At 35.7% G+C, this 15,512-nt stretch overlaps 2 protein-coding genes across 10 annotated transcripts in view; one reads left to right on the top strand and one right to left on the bottom strand.

Moving 5' to 3' along the window:
- Nucleotides 1–1,897: 1,897 nt before the first annotated feature.
- Nucleotides 1,898–6,310, top strand: LOC138322787 (QRFP-like peptide receptor). Its single transcript, XM_069266885.1, has 5 exons — nt 1,898–3,090; nt 3,632–4,026; nt 4,960–5,067; nt 5,364–5,529; nt 5,697–6,310. Exons 1-5 carry the CDS (start codon nt 2,700–2,702, stop codon nt 5,792–5,794), a joined length of 1,158 nt encoding a protein of 385 aa, XP_069122986.1. The 5' UTR covers nt 1,898–2,699; the 3' UTR covers nt 5,795–6,310.
- Nucleotides 6,311–6,317: 7 nt separating this feature from the next.
- The window catches only part of LOC138322788 (calmodulin-like), a 33,719-nt gene continuing 24,524 nt past the window's right edge, over nt 6,318–15,512 (bottom strand). For 5 of the 9 annotated variants that reach the window (XM_069266886.1, XM_069266894.1, XM_069266888.1 and 2 more), the window contains 2 exons: nt 9,949–10,191; nt 8,423–9,676 (listed from right to left, as the gene is read on the bottom strand). In XM_069266886.1, the coding sequence (XP_069122987.1) occupies nt 9,633–9,676; nt 9,949–10,191 (287 nt within the window). In that variant the 3' untranslated portion in view covers nt 8,423–9,632. Of the gene's footprint in view, nt 7,247–8,422; nt 9,677–9,948; nt 10,192–15,512 lie in introns of those variants that run through there. The other 4 variants (XM_069266889.1, XM_069266892.1, XM_069266893.1 and 1 more) reach the window with 2 other exon arrangements.

Genomic DNA, 15,512 nt, shown 5'->3' with positions numbered 1-15,512 from the left:
TAAAAGTGTACTAAATGTAATAACATTTCTTGATAGCAACCTCACTGCTTCCCCTTCATTTGATATCTCCATGTGCCTACTGAAGTGATATAAAAAACATACTTTTGCATGAATAAGAAAATTGTATCAATATGGAGAATTTAATATCAATTGAGGCTGTTTATCTAAATAAATTTAAAAGAATAACCGATTAAACAAGTTTGTAAACATTTTTGTAATTTAGTATAGTACTAAGGTTACGTTAAAACACTTGTCCTTCACGTAAATCGGTGAGGAATGATTACCTTCTACCTTAGAACTATGTCCGCTACCGCCTTGGCACTGATAAGACCGTGTTTATGACTACGCCATTCGTAAATAGTCTTGATTAAGGAGACAGTAGCTGAAATATTACAATATTGATGACGTCAATTTGACGTCAATATTTGTAGGTAAGGAACGCCTTAGTAACCACAGAAGACCAGGATATAACCGTCCATACTTAGACCACGCCCATTTTTATCATTTGTGTTAGGAGTTATTAAATTTGAGTCCAATGGATTTTTTTTAATTATGTTAATTAGGGTACTTAAACTATATACAAATATTTATCACTTAAGCACCGATTCTGCTCATCAACTACCACCGGTCATTCTATGACAGATTAATAAAAACATCGAGATTGAAAGAGTGACAGAAATAAACAAAAACAAACAACAATACTAAGACTAAGGTATACGCATATTGTACGTAACTTGCTGGAAAAAGGAAATTCAACAAATGAAAACTTACAATACTCTTTATTGTCTCGCACATAACTTTCTGTTGTCTTGGTTACTTATGACTGTACTTTAAACTAGATCAAAGCAGGAACCCACAACTGGATGATTTTTTGTTTCAAAGAATATTTATGCGAAAAGGAAAACTGAGTTGAAACTTAATATTTGAAACAAAGTTTTAACTTCCCAATTACTAACCTTGCAGTCAAAACCTTAACAAAAATGATATAGAGTTACACCACTTACTCTGTTATTCTTTTAATACTCATGTGCTTTAATTACGGGTATTATAATTGGAATCTGACCACTGTAAGTCAATATTTTCTTTACAAGCTTTGAATTTAAATTTGTCGATATTAAACGAATGTGAGTGATATGATAAAACAATTGCTATGTTGTAAACCAAGTGTTTTACCGTATTATTCAGGATGTAATTAGCAAAAAGATTATTTCCACGCTTTAACACGATAAAATATATTAACGATCCTCAACTGCTTCATAGAAGTTGATACCATGGTCTAAAATGGCAGAAACATATTTTCTATATGCTGTTTTTAAGCCCTTATCAGGTGAACATACCTATTTGACATATATAGTTTTACTGGTGTATTATTTTGATCAAATGCACGACAAATTAAAGGAAATAATTTCCAAAATAGTCACGGATAAGATCGTTCTTTATAACATTTATTCAGAACAACAATATTTTACCATATTCCTATTATCTAAATTAAACGATTCGTCAAAAGTAAATGAAAATTCTATACGCAATAAAAAAATATTTCATAACATCATCATGTCAACTTTACGAATACAAATATATCTTTATCGAAAAGGCGGGCAGTAAGCATTGATTCTAGTATTATGAGGGCCCGCATACGTAGTTAAATTTAATAGCTGAATTACACTGATAATGTTTGATTACCCTATTACAACGATAAAGAAAGAAATTGTTTAATTCTGTCTTGCAACTTTTTATTTGTTTATTTCTTAAAATGTGAGAACATTTCAATTTCCCAAAGTAGTGGTGATTCTAAAATACGTGAACATTGCGTCATCAGTTGCTTGTCACGGGAACAAAGCATTCGACCAAATAATATCGCATACACGTTGTGCACATGGTCAGAACCTTACTGTGAAATGAACACAGAAGTTCAGAAAAGGAGTTATATCGACAATGATTTTTCTTCAAAAAACCTGCATGCACGTCTATATATGCATGGTTCCCAACATTACTGCGAAGTTTCCTTAAAATTGATCCAGTGGTTTAGGAGAAATTGTCCGAAGAAATGTTTTCTATAGACAGAAAAAAAGACGGACAGACACGATGATTCAAACATACAACCTGACGTCGTTCAGGTGGTATAAAAAGACATGGAATACCAACCTCTATCCGAATGGAAGCGTTTCTGTCGACGATATTACGTCTTTGTTTTAAATGTGTATTTAAATGATAGCTACGTTATTTATATAAAATGTTGCTCCTATAGTTGTTAGGCGTGTTGGTTTGATGAATTTTGTTAACGATAAACCCTCAGCTCCCTACAACCCCTTACACCCACGCCCATCTCACTCTGGCTGACAAATGCTCTTCCAATTCACATTTGATTGAATGAACATAATGGTGATATCAAATGAAGTTCTTAAAGTGTGACACTCAGTCACAATAAATTATTTCCATATCAAACCAAAGTACGTAATATGTCCATCTTGTCTTATCTATTACTTACTAAAAATAGAAACTCCTACCTATATTTGGTGTGGCGATTTAACGGCATATCTATTCCTTCCAAACAAGACATTCGTCATGTGCCGATTCTGTCGCTCATTTTAACACTTTAACACGCTGAGCTATGGTAAAAACCTAACGATACCAGAGGTGATGTTACCTAAAACCACTACTGTGTAGCGACTCCGATATTGGCATCACCTTTATCGACCATGGGTACCAGAGGTATATACAACACTTCCCTTGGACTTTTAAACAGGACAAGTTTAATCAATTTAGATTTTTCTGCTTTTTTAAAGAGCACTAATCTTTCGATCAGTGACCTAAGTGTACTTCCTGAGATCTCCACAAGTGAACGAATCGCGAAAATCTCCATGTACGTATTGGCGATTCTGTTTGCACTAATACTGAATTCTCTTATCATCATTGTTATCATCAGAACAAAAAGTCTACGAACAAAGTTTAACATGTACGTTGTGAACTTAGCCAGCGTAAACATTCTAGTCGCCCTCACATGTATGTGGCTTCACCTGGTGACCAACCTCAATCCTACAAAATGGCCTCTTGGCCCATTCTTCTGTAAAATTAACACATTTTTACAAGGTAAGTTATCCAATAGTAATTGTTATATGTTATTAAAGTTCGTTAAGGAATTTAGTGCACTATCATTTGGTAATATTAAGAATATTTCAATTATGTGAAAGAGAGGTTGCGCCGTTCAATTCGTTTCTTTGAAATAACATTTTGTTCCTAAGCAATTTATCAATGCTATTGTAAACATTGTAACAATGACCTAAATAAAGATGATGCAATTATTGGTAACATTGACAACAATATTTTCATGTGTACATTGCAAAGTGGTTGGTGATCAACATGCGTTATTTTCATAAACACTTTGGAAATAAATAGTTCAATGAATGGCAAGATAGCGTAAACCGCAATTGCATCATACATCAAAGTTGGTAACATTAGCAAAAATAGGAGGGAAAGTACAAAGTGTGAGGGATCACCACTTCTATTCTTATTGATAACATTGTGAGTACTCTTTGTTTCCTTTTGTCTCAATGAAGTTGTAGTTATCCGGTAAATGAAACTATACATTTGTTTACACCATTAGGCAACAGTGATGTCTTCTATGTTTCAGTGTTAGTGGTTACTGCGTGTATTTTCACTCTAACAGTGATAGTGTTGGACAGATTCTTTGCTGTCCTCTACCCACGATGTCTTGTCATCACACAGGCCCACCAGGTCACCTTAATAGTCCTTATATGGATATCAAGCGCTGCTCTAGCCTTACCAAGGCTACTCTACTCCCATTTCGTAGAATACGATTTTGCGGGAATTCATATGGTTCTGTGTCAAGTACACTTTCCGTCCCAGGATTCCCGGAAGGCCTACATCACAGCTTCCGTCGTCGTCGGCTACGTACTTCCGGTCATTACCATGTTCGTTCTTCTCATCGTCACAATGATAAAATCAGCACCTCCAAAATTACCAGCATTAGAAGAGAGAAGAATATTTGACGACGTGAAACAAAAAGTAAGTTGCATGATTTTCTGATAGACCGATTGTTTTCCTTCATACATCTTTGACGAAAAAATCTGAGAATGGCGCATAAATCTGACGTAATCATGACGTCACAATAGAGAAATCGACGATTTGTATTTATTTGGAAACATTATCCAAAGGAAAATCAATAGAATTGCAAGTTTAAACGTACAGTATTTTACTTTATCAAGTAGACTACCATTAATGTCACATTTTGAATTTCGTTGGTGTTATGAAAGAAATGTTTGCAAACTTTTGTAAGAATCCGCTACAAGATTCACAGTTTGCGAACAAAGTTTCTTTCATACCACGATATTTAAAAAATAGTGACATCAATGCTTAAAGAAAGAAAAAGTATTTTCCTAACAAATATTCCGTTGTCTGTCATCTGATTATGAGAGTATATTATGTGATTACCATCAAAGAACATATATATTTTCTTTTACAAAACTGTTGAGATACAACTGTAAAAAGTATTTCTGACGCTTAAAATGAAATTACAACAACTTGCGATCGATGGCAATGATCATTGTATTACCAAAATTAATGCAACAAATAAATAAGTCAAGTAAAAATTAAGAACACTTTGCATCTTCCAAATTACTTGACAGTTTGGTAATTAGAGAGATATATTTGAGCTGCATGATAAAGATTTTACCTTTAATGCAGTTCGCAATACTTTCATTGGAATCGAGCGTTTTAACCGTTTGGAAATATAAGCTTACTGCAAAGCATCCATGGTGATTTGTACCCACAATCCACCATATAAAGAAATGACCCCCAAAAACTTGTGCTGGCCGGAATGTTGGAGATAGGTTATTGTTATATTTTTACGTATGTGTTATCTTAGAAGTGCTTGGTACATCGTGTTATTCGTGCGCCCTTATAAAATAGGTGGTAAATTGAAAATGTTTGTCTTTCCAGGCCGTTACCATGATATTGACGGTTCTATTAGTGCTCTTTGTGTGCTGGAGTCCGCCACAGTTTGAGAAACTCTGGGATGTGTACCGATACAAGGGCCCAGGGGCAAAGGTATGGAACAATAATTTCCATAGCATTGAGTCTCTTGTAAAATATCAGAATGCTAGTTAATAACTAAAGAGCAGCATTACGTAGATTGTGAACAGGTTTTGATTGGTATGAGTTGTCATTATTCGTAAATGATCCTTCATACAATGGTCGTTCCATTTCAGTTCAACCGGAAATATTTCGACATATTTGTTAACACATTCAAACTAATCATGATAATCAGACACAATCTATCGATTGGAAAGTGGAAAAAAAATCTATTTTGATGTCTTTGTAATTCATGCCTTCTGTTTCTCTAGCTGCCGAAAGGTATACACGCCATGACGTACGCTGCTTACTACATAGCCTATCTCACCAGCTGTATCTGCCCCGTAGTCTACATAGCATTCAACAGTTGTTTCCGTCACGCTGCATGGAACTTCCTGTGTAGGCGACCAGCCATTCCAACCACGTCCGTACTTCCGGGTAGGTATTGTACTTCCGGTAATTGTTTATTTGTCTACTGTTATTGACTACGCGTGGTAACGTACTCTCTAACTATAAACACTTTTATAAGTTTGTAAACGCAATACGATTTGACGCAATACGATTTGGTACATTATTTCTGTTACCAGTCATATTTGTATTGGCAGGCGAACCAGGTCCAAGTTGCTCAATTGAGGATCCATGTCCTATGGAGCCAAAGAAAAAAGGCGATGATGAATGTTTCTCAGAGATGTCAACGCCGTAATAATGCTTCCGTTATATGGAGTTGGGAGTACTGGCTAATTCGGATCCGTCCTTGTTGAAACGTGGTTTATGGATACAAGTGTATGATAACGTAAACATAAAGCGTTTAAATATAAACATATTGTCTCGGACAGTGTCACTTAATTATCCACTTGTATATAAATATACTTGTTCATTACATTTGTATTGCATATAATACACTTTTTGCATATTTCAATAAATAATATAGTTGTTTGTGAAATTATATAGTTTTACTACAGCATAACCTGTCTAAACCGGATGTCATCGGGACCAGAATAAGTGTTCGGTATGGACAGTTTCCATGTTGTAAAGGTTATAATAACTCTAATTAAGAAGCAAACTGTCATACAATGAAAGTCGGAATAAACAGGAATCCGGATTAGACAAGGATAGGTTCTGACAGATTACACTGTACTTTCAATGCGAAAATAATGATCTGTGGTATAAGGTATTTTATTGGAACGTTTTCTCTACTGCCTGGAAAAATATAACAAACAGTGGACTAGGATGGTACAATATTTAATAGCCGGTGATTCATTAACTGCCCTGGACAGTTAATGAATACAACATTTAATTATTCAGTATATTTGATTGTATAAACGTGATTTTGTTTGTAAAAATATCCTGAAAAATTCACTTTGAACAAAACAATATCTGTAAATAATCATGATTTTAATTAGTCATGTGAAAGCATTTTATTCATTTAATCACAATTTTTATTTGGTTATTAATATCTAATCATAGTAGTTTAATGGTGTACCGGAGCGGTTGTCTATATAATGATTGATTTGATTTCAGCACGAGTTCGCTTTACAATATTAAATAACGATAATAATAATATAAAAAAAAACTCAGAACGTAAGTTGTAATCTTAATATGATATATAGTTATTAAGATAGTCATACTTATTTTTTTATCTTTTTACTTTTTATTGAAAACCTCAATGACTTTGTCTGAAATTAGGTCATCCTTGTTAAATGTTTTACTCTTTGATATTCTTTCAAATCACACACAAAACAAAACACATGGCCACAAATATCATATTTGAGTATAAAACGTAATTGTCCTCGGAATCAGCGATGTTTTAGTTTGTGAATTGAGATCAGATCATTCTCAAAAAACTACCACGTGATCACATCCGGGGATTCCTTCTGACGTCATAACAAGTACTGATGATGTGGCACGGTCCACTCCGCCATATTGTTACTTACTTCTATACCTCGGTAATTCATTTAACAGTCATCATCGTTACAAACTCTGAAAATCGACATTATAAACGATTACTTTAGTTACGTCAACATTGAGTATATGCATTGTCTTTTTCAAAGTCAATAGTGTTGTGTTATCATTATATCACATAGTTCCATCCATCCAACCACCGATGCATCCATCCATTAACCATCCACCCATCCGTGAACCATCGTTTTAAACTCTGAAATCGACATCACAATTGATTACTGTAATCAAATACATATCGGATTTACTGTTGTTGTTTTTTTTATTATTCTTACTAATTTCTTAATTATCAAGTTAATTTGATTCCGTACCATTTTCCACAATGATTTATCCGCTACGTATTCTTTATTTTGATTTCACATATGACATTACGAGTTGTTTGGGCTATTTTGATATGAAGCAAAGAATGAGCCAAGAATGATCGATACAAAAATGTCCGATTTCTGATACCAGATTTCATATCCAAGGTTCAAATCCTGCGGGGAAGAAAACCTTTATGTAAGATTACTTATCTATATTTTTTTTTAAATTTTGATCTTATTAAAATAAATGATCTAAATCATAATTAAAGTAAATATAACGTTTAATTTTTTTCCTGGTCGTTTTCCTCTCTTTTGTTGGAGAATTATGTTATTTTGATAAATATCAGCTTTTTGAAAAAAAAAAAACAAAAAAAAAAAACGAAAAATCTTATAATCAAGAAGTTTGTCAATATCAGTTATACAGTTGAGTTATAGCAAAAATATGCATGAGGATTGCAATTGAGGGGGGGGGGGGGGAGGGGGCGGGGCGAGTTAAGGGGGTTGAAGTAAGCTGGAAGGGGAGATGGGACGCCAAGGACATTTTAAGGAATTTTGATAGACTTCATTACAATTAGTAATTGTTTATTTTGGTATTACACATTTAAAACAAGGTTCCTTCCATTCGTTTACTCATCACTCACTCCATCCATTCTTTATTTTCCATCATCAATAGTAAATTGTATATCATTGTATTACATTTCTCCATTCACTTTCCGATCGATCTCTACAGTCATTAATCACCCACACATCATCTATCAACATTACATCATCTGTTGTAATAGTTTTTTGTGCGTATAAACATGATTATTCTCCTAGCATGCATTTACGTTAGTTTGTTAATTAATTACCATTAGTAGCGTAGAACAATCTAGGTAGCAAAATAACTATGCATTTGTTTATCTTCTGTATGTGTTCCATCATTGATAAGTTACAGTTCCAAAATACGATATAGTATCACATTGATTAAAACTGTTAATGATATCAACAGCTATATAATTACAGATGGATGATGCTAATAAGTTTTTATAAAAGCCAACATAGACACATCCGAAGGAAGACACAGCTGATAATAAGTTTTTATAAAAGCCAACATAGACACATCCGAAGGAAGACACAGCTGATAAAAATCAAATTGAAGGATGAAATATCCAGAAAAACAGAAGCGTATGAAAATTAAAAAAGAAACAACTTTCATTCCGGAAAAATAATCTTTGTCTAAACTAAAAATATGTCTATGTGCTAATTTGAGTACTGTATATTCAGGACAATTTTTATGTCATTACGTAAACAAATTATTGAATATAAAATACAATTAAACAGATACGGTGACCATGATTGGGGCGTAGGTAGACAAACCGTAACTGCCAACAAAGGGAAATATTTTATGAATGAAGCAGATTATCTGAAAGGATTTTTACAAGCACCATTTGATAATCAGTGACAATACATTGAATTTTAGAAATTGTATTGGACTGAACAGCTTATTACTAAATTCAATCCTATCTATCGTCTGTTAAAATACAAAGGATAAACTATCAATCACATTTATAGTGTTTTACAATGGTAGTTCATTTATGTATTTAGGTTAAACACACACACACATATATATATATCTATATATTCTAATACCAATTAACGCATACATCATAACAAGAGTTTTATAAAACATCGTGAAAAAGTATCAAACTTATATAAATAACGAATTCTATTATATATCATATTGCCAGTATATATAAAAATATGCACTGGTGTAGCATGAGACTTTGAATATGTTCAGTATTCATCATTAATTCCGCAGCCGCTTATACCACCAAGGTATTTAATAATAGCCGTCTAAGTAGTACATACTTCAAAATCAACAAAATTGGTATTAGTACCTCCAGCCAATCAATTTTATGTCAATGACACCAACACTGATTACGTAATACACACGAACTGTTTACGTCTCAATAAGCAGTGCAGTCTACGAAATAGAGATCACAGATTCTGTCTCTACACATTTGTGCCGTAAGTATGATCCCTCAACACTGTCATCTTTTTCATTGTATGCAGGATATATATTTTATTATCACCAAGTCACTTATTTGAAACACAATGAAGGTAAAAACCTTCGTACACAATATCTTCGTTATAACACGCCAATTTTTATAATTTTCCAATTCATGCCCTACTCATGCAGAAATGCTGAAAGGTGTTAAGATTTTCCTATCCCGGTAGTATGGATGTACGCCCAGTTGGAGGTGGACAAGAAGAGACTGTGTTAGTCATTAGGTATCCCTCTCATTTTGTCTGGTTCATTAAATCAGTAGTATAGCCCATGAAATCTGAAAGTAAAGCAACATTACACCCCCATCGATAGAACTGCAGAATTAGTAGATACATGCTATTTTATCAAAAAAGGGTTGTCTACCTGATAACTAAACTTAAGGCGCGCCTGATCACACTCACATCCATTTTCAGAGAATATATATCGTTAGTATTGACAGTAGAGAGATACAGGTGAATATGACATGCAATCAATAAGTATTAATCATTCCCGGGTTAGTGGATTTTACAATGTTACTAAAGGCGTTAATAAGCAGAGCAAGTGTTATACCTTCATAGTTCACCATTCCGTCGCCATCAAGATCAGCTTCTTTTATCATTTCGTCCACCTCCTCATCCGTCAGTTTTTCTCCAAGATTTGTCATTACGTGTCTAAGTTCTGCAGCACTGATGTAACCATTTCCGTCTTTATCAAATACTCTGAAGGCTTCCCGAAGGTCCTCTTCGCTGTCTGTCTCCTTCATTTTCCGTGCCATCATATGGAGGAACTCCTCAAAATCTATCGTGCCATTACCTGTAACAGATACCAGTATAAATCACTCTGAAAGTCGTACTCATAGTAACAAAAAGTGAGTAGTAACCGAAGCAACAAAATTTTTATTGTCACCAAGATAATTGAATGATATAAAAAATTTCAATTTAAGGTAAATACACCGTAAATAGTTACCGCGACAAACAGATTTTCAAATCGTTATTATGCCCAAACTACGGTGGCTGGGAGCGGACATGAAATATAAAAATGTTATTGCGTGTGAACGCAAAAGTATTGCGTGTGAACGCAATAGTAATTTGCGTGCGAACGAAATAATTATTGCGTGTGAACGAAATAATTATTGCGTGTGAACGCAATAATTATTGCGTGTGAACGCAATAATTAGTGCGTGCGAACGAAATAATTATTGCTTGTGAACGTGATAGTATTGCGTGCAAATACTATTGCGTTTGCACGCAATAAGTATTGCGTTCACGCGCAATAGTATTTCGTTCGCACGCAATAATTATTTCGTTCGCACGCAATACTCTTTCGTTCGCACGCAATAATTTTATTTATTTTATGTCCGCTCCCAGCCACCGTACCAAACAGACCTTCAGTGGCTACAAATAAATTAATAAATTCCCATCCTTTCCTATGAAAACATTTTCTTATCATTACCAACGTAACCAATTATTCAGTTGTCATGGTGACATTTAAATCGCTGTAGTGGTCCCCTTGATATAATAAGGACAGAAGGTGCCAAGAGAGACAATTCATGTCCACATTACAACATTGACAAGGTTAACAGAATCCTTACTGTAGATATTTAGCAGTTTAACAATAATAAGATACGAGTTCATTCAATAACTTTTTAGGAACGCGGCTCTTCTAGATAATAAAAAAAACAGCAAAAAATATTATATGACAATTATCAAGGATTTAGAACATTAAGTAACTTTGGAAAAATGGACGATCTTATGTAGGAATCATGTATGAAAGCTCGAAATAGTTATATGTCATATGCATTATGATTTCTTAAAGTCAGTAGTGAAGCAGAATTTGAAAAAAATATTAAGAAGAAGTAGTAGCTGTTCATTACAAGCTATAATGTATATTATATTGACTTTGTGATTGAGATTGTGATATATAACTTAGTCAGTGCTCCAGTTAAGACGTCAAGTCTGCCAATTACCCCCACAAATTATATGAACGGGTACTGATTACCCCAACAAATTGTATGAACGGGTATTGATTACCCCTACAAATTGTATGAACAGATACTGATTAACCCCACAAATTGTACGAACGGGTACTGATTACCCCTACAAATTGTATGAACGGGTACTGATTACCCCTACAAATTGTATGAACGGGTACTGATTACCCCTACAAATTGTATGAACGGGTACTGATTACCCCCACAAATTGTATGAACGGGTACTGATTACCCCTACAAATTGTATGAACGGGTACTGATTACCCCCACAAATTGTATAAACGGGTACTGATTACCCCTACAAATGGTATGAACGGGTACTGATTACCCCTACAAATGGTATGAACGGGTACTGATTACCCCTACAAATTGTATGAAAGAGTACTGATTACCCCTACAAATTGTATGAACGGGTACTGATTACCTCTACAAATTGTATGAACGGGTACTGATTACCCCCACAAATTGTATGAACGGATACTGATTACCCCTACAAATTGTATAAACGGGTACTGATTACCCCCACAAATTATATGAACGGGTACTGATTACCCCACAAATTTATGAACAATTACCCTACAAATTGTATGAACAGATTACTTTACCTCTACAAATTGTATGAACGGGTACTGATTACCCCACAAATTATATGAACTGGTACTGATTACCCCCACAAATTGTATAAACGGGTACTGATTACCCCTACAAATTGTATGAACGGGTACTGATTACCCCCACAAATTGTATGAACGGGTACTGATTACCCCCACAAATTATATGAACGGGTACTGATTACCCCTACAAATTGTATGAACGGGTACTGATTACCCCACAAATTGTATATGAACGGGTACTGATTACCCCTACAAATTGTATGAACGGGTACTGATTACCCCCACAAATTGTATGAACGGGTACTGATTACCCCTACAATTGTATGAACGGGTACTGATTACCCCTACAAATTGTATGAACGGGTACTGATTACCCCACAAATTGTATACATGTAACGGTACTGATTACCCCTATACCCAAATTGTATGAACGGGTACTGATTACCCCACAAATTGTATGAACGGGTACTGATTACCCCTACAAATTGTATGAACGGGTACTGATTACCCCTACAAATTGTATGAACGGGTACTGATTACCCCCACAAATTGTATGAACGGGTACTGATTACCCCCACAAATTGTATGAACGGGTACTGATTACCCCTACAAATTGTATGAACGGGTACTGATTACCCCCACAAATTGTATGAACGGGTACTGATTACCCCTACAAATTGTATGAACGGGTACTGATTACCCCCACAAATTGTATGAACGGGTACTGATTACCCCTACAAATTGTATGAACGGGTACTGATTACCCCTACAAATTGTATGAACGGGTACTGATTACCCCCACAAATTGTATGAACGGGTACTGATTACCCCTACAAATTGTATGAACGGGTACTGATTACCCCTACAAATTGTATGAACGGGTACTGATTACCCCTACAAATTGTATGAACGGGTACTGATTACCCCCACAAATTGTATGAACGGGTACTGATTACCCCTACAAATTGTATGAACGGGTACTGATTACCCCCACAAATTGTATGAACGGGTACTGATTACCCCTACAAATTGTATGAACGGGTACTGATTACCCCTACAAATTATATACAAATTGTATGAACGGGTACTGATTACCCCCACAAATTGTATGAACGGGATACTGATTACCCCTACAAATTGTATGAACGGGTACTGATTACCCTACAAATTGTATGAACGGGTACTGATTACCCCTACAAATTGTATGAACGGGTACTGATTACCCCTACAAATTTATGAACGGGTACTGATTACCCCTACAAATTGTATGAACGGGTACTGATTACCCCCACAAATTATATGAACGGGTACTGATTACCCCTCCAAATTGTATGAACGGGTACTGATTACCCCTACAAATTGTATGAACGGGTACTGATTACCCCTACAAATTGTATGAACGGGTACTGATTACCCCTACAAATTGTATGAACGGGTACTGATTACCCCTACAAATTGTATGAACGGGTACTGATTACCCCTACAAATTGTATGAACGGGTACTGATTACCCCTACAAATTGTATGAACGGGTACTGATTACCCCTACAAATTGTATGAACGAGTACTGATTACCCCTAAAAATTGAATGAACGGATACTGATTACCCCCACAAATTGTATGAACGGGTACTGATTACCCCTACAAATTGTATGAACGGGTACTGATTACCCCTACAAATTGTATGAACGGGTACTGATTACCCCCACAAATTGTATGAACGGGTACTGATTACCCCCACAAATTATATGAACGGGTACTGATTACCCCTACAAATTGTATGAACGGGTACTGATTACCCCTACAAATTGTATGAACGGGTACTGATTACCCCTACAAATTGTATGAACGGGTACTGATTACCCCTACAAATTGTATGAACGGGTACTGATTACCCCTACAAATTGTATGAACGGGTACTGATTACCCCTACAAATTGTATGAACGGGTACTGATTACCCCACAAATTGTATAAACGGGTACTGATTACCCCCACAAATTGTATGAACGGGTACTGATTACCCCTACAAATTGTATGAACGGGTACTGATTACCCCTACAAATTGTATGAACGGGTACTGATTACCCCTACAAATTGTATGAACGGGTACTGATTACCCCCACAAATTGTATGAACGGGTACTGATTACCCCTACAAATTGTATGAACGGGTACTGATTACCCCTACAAATTGTATGAACGGGTACTGATTACCCCTACAAATTGTATGAACGGTACTGATTACCCCAAATTGTATGAACGGGTACTGATTACCCCTACAAATTGTATGAACGGGTACTGATTACCCCCACAAATTGTATGAACGGGTACTGATTACCCCACAAATTGTATGAACGGGTACTGATTACCCCTACACAAATTGTATGAACGGGTACTGATTACCCCTACAAATTGTATGAACGGGTACTGATTACCCCTACAAATTGTATGAACGGGTACTGATTACCCCTACAAATTGTATGAACGGGTACTGATTACCCCCACAAATTGTATGAACGGGTACTGATTACCCCTACAAATTGTATGAACGGGTACTGATTACCCCTACAAATTGTATGAACGGGTACTGATTACCCCCACAAATTGTATGAACGGGTACTGATTACCCCTACAAATTGTATGAACGGGTACTGATTACCCCTACAAATTGTATGAACGGTACTGATTACCCCACAAATTGTATGAACGGGTACTGATTACCCCTACAAATTGTATGAACGGGTACTGATTACCCCTACAAATTGTATGAACGGGTACTGATTACCCCTACAAATTGTATGAACGGGTACTGATTACCCCCACAAATTGTATGAACGGGTACTGATTACCCCTACAAATTGTATGAACGGGTACTGATTACCCCTACAAATTGTATGAACGGGTACTGATTACCCCACAAATTGTATGAACGGGTACTGATTACCCACAATGTGAAGTACTGATACCCCACAAATTGTATGAACGGGTACTGATTACCCCTACAAATTGTATGAACGGGTACTGATTACCCCACAAATTGTATGAACGGGTACTGATTACCCCTACAAATTGTATGAACGGTACTGATTACCCCTACAAATTGTATGAACGGGTACTGATTACCCCACAAAATTGTATGAACGGGTACTGATTACCCCTACAAATTGTATGAACGGGTACTGATTACCCCTACAAATTGTATGAACGGGTACTGATTACCCCTACAAATTGTATGAACGGGTACTGATTACCCCCACAAATTGTATGAACGGGTACTGATTACCCCTACAAATTGTATGAACGGGTACTGATTACCCCTACAAATTGTATGAACGGGTACTGATTACCCCTACAAATTGTATGAACGGTACTGATTACCCCACAAATTGTATGAACGGGTACTGATTACCCCCACAAATTGTATGAACGGGTACTGATTACCCCTACAAATTGTATGAACGGGTACTGATTACCCCCTACAAATTGTATGAACGGGTACTGATTACCCCACAAATTGTATATGAACGGGTA

The sequence above is a fragment of the Argopecten irradians genome, chromosome 5 (assembly GCF_041381155.1).
Source record: "Argopecten irradians isolate NY chromosome 5, Ai_NY, whole genome shotgun sequence".
Lineage (NCBI taxonomy): Eukaryota > Metazoa > Mollusca > Bivalvia > Pectinida > Pectinidae > Argopecten > Argopecten irradians.
Note: the sequence above shows the minus strand (reverse complement) of the source record. Positions and strands in the feature narration are given on the sequence as shown.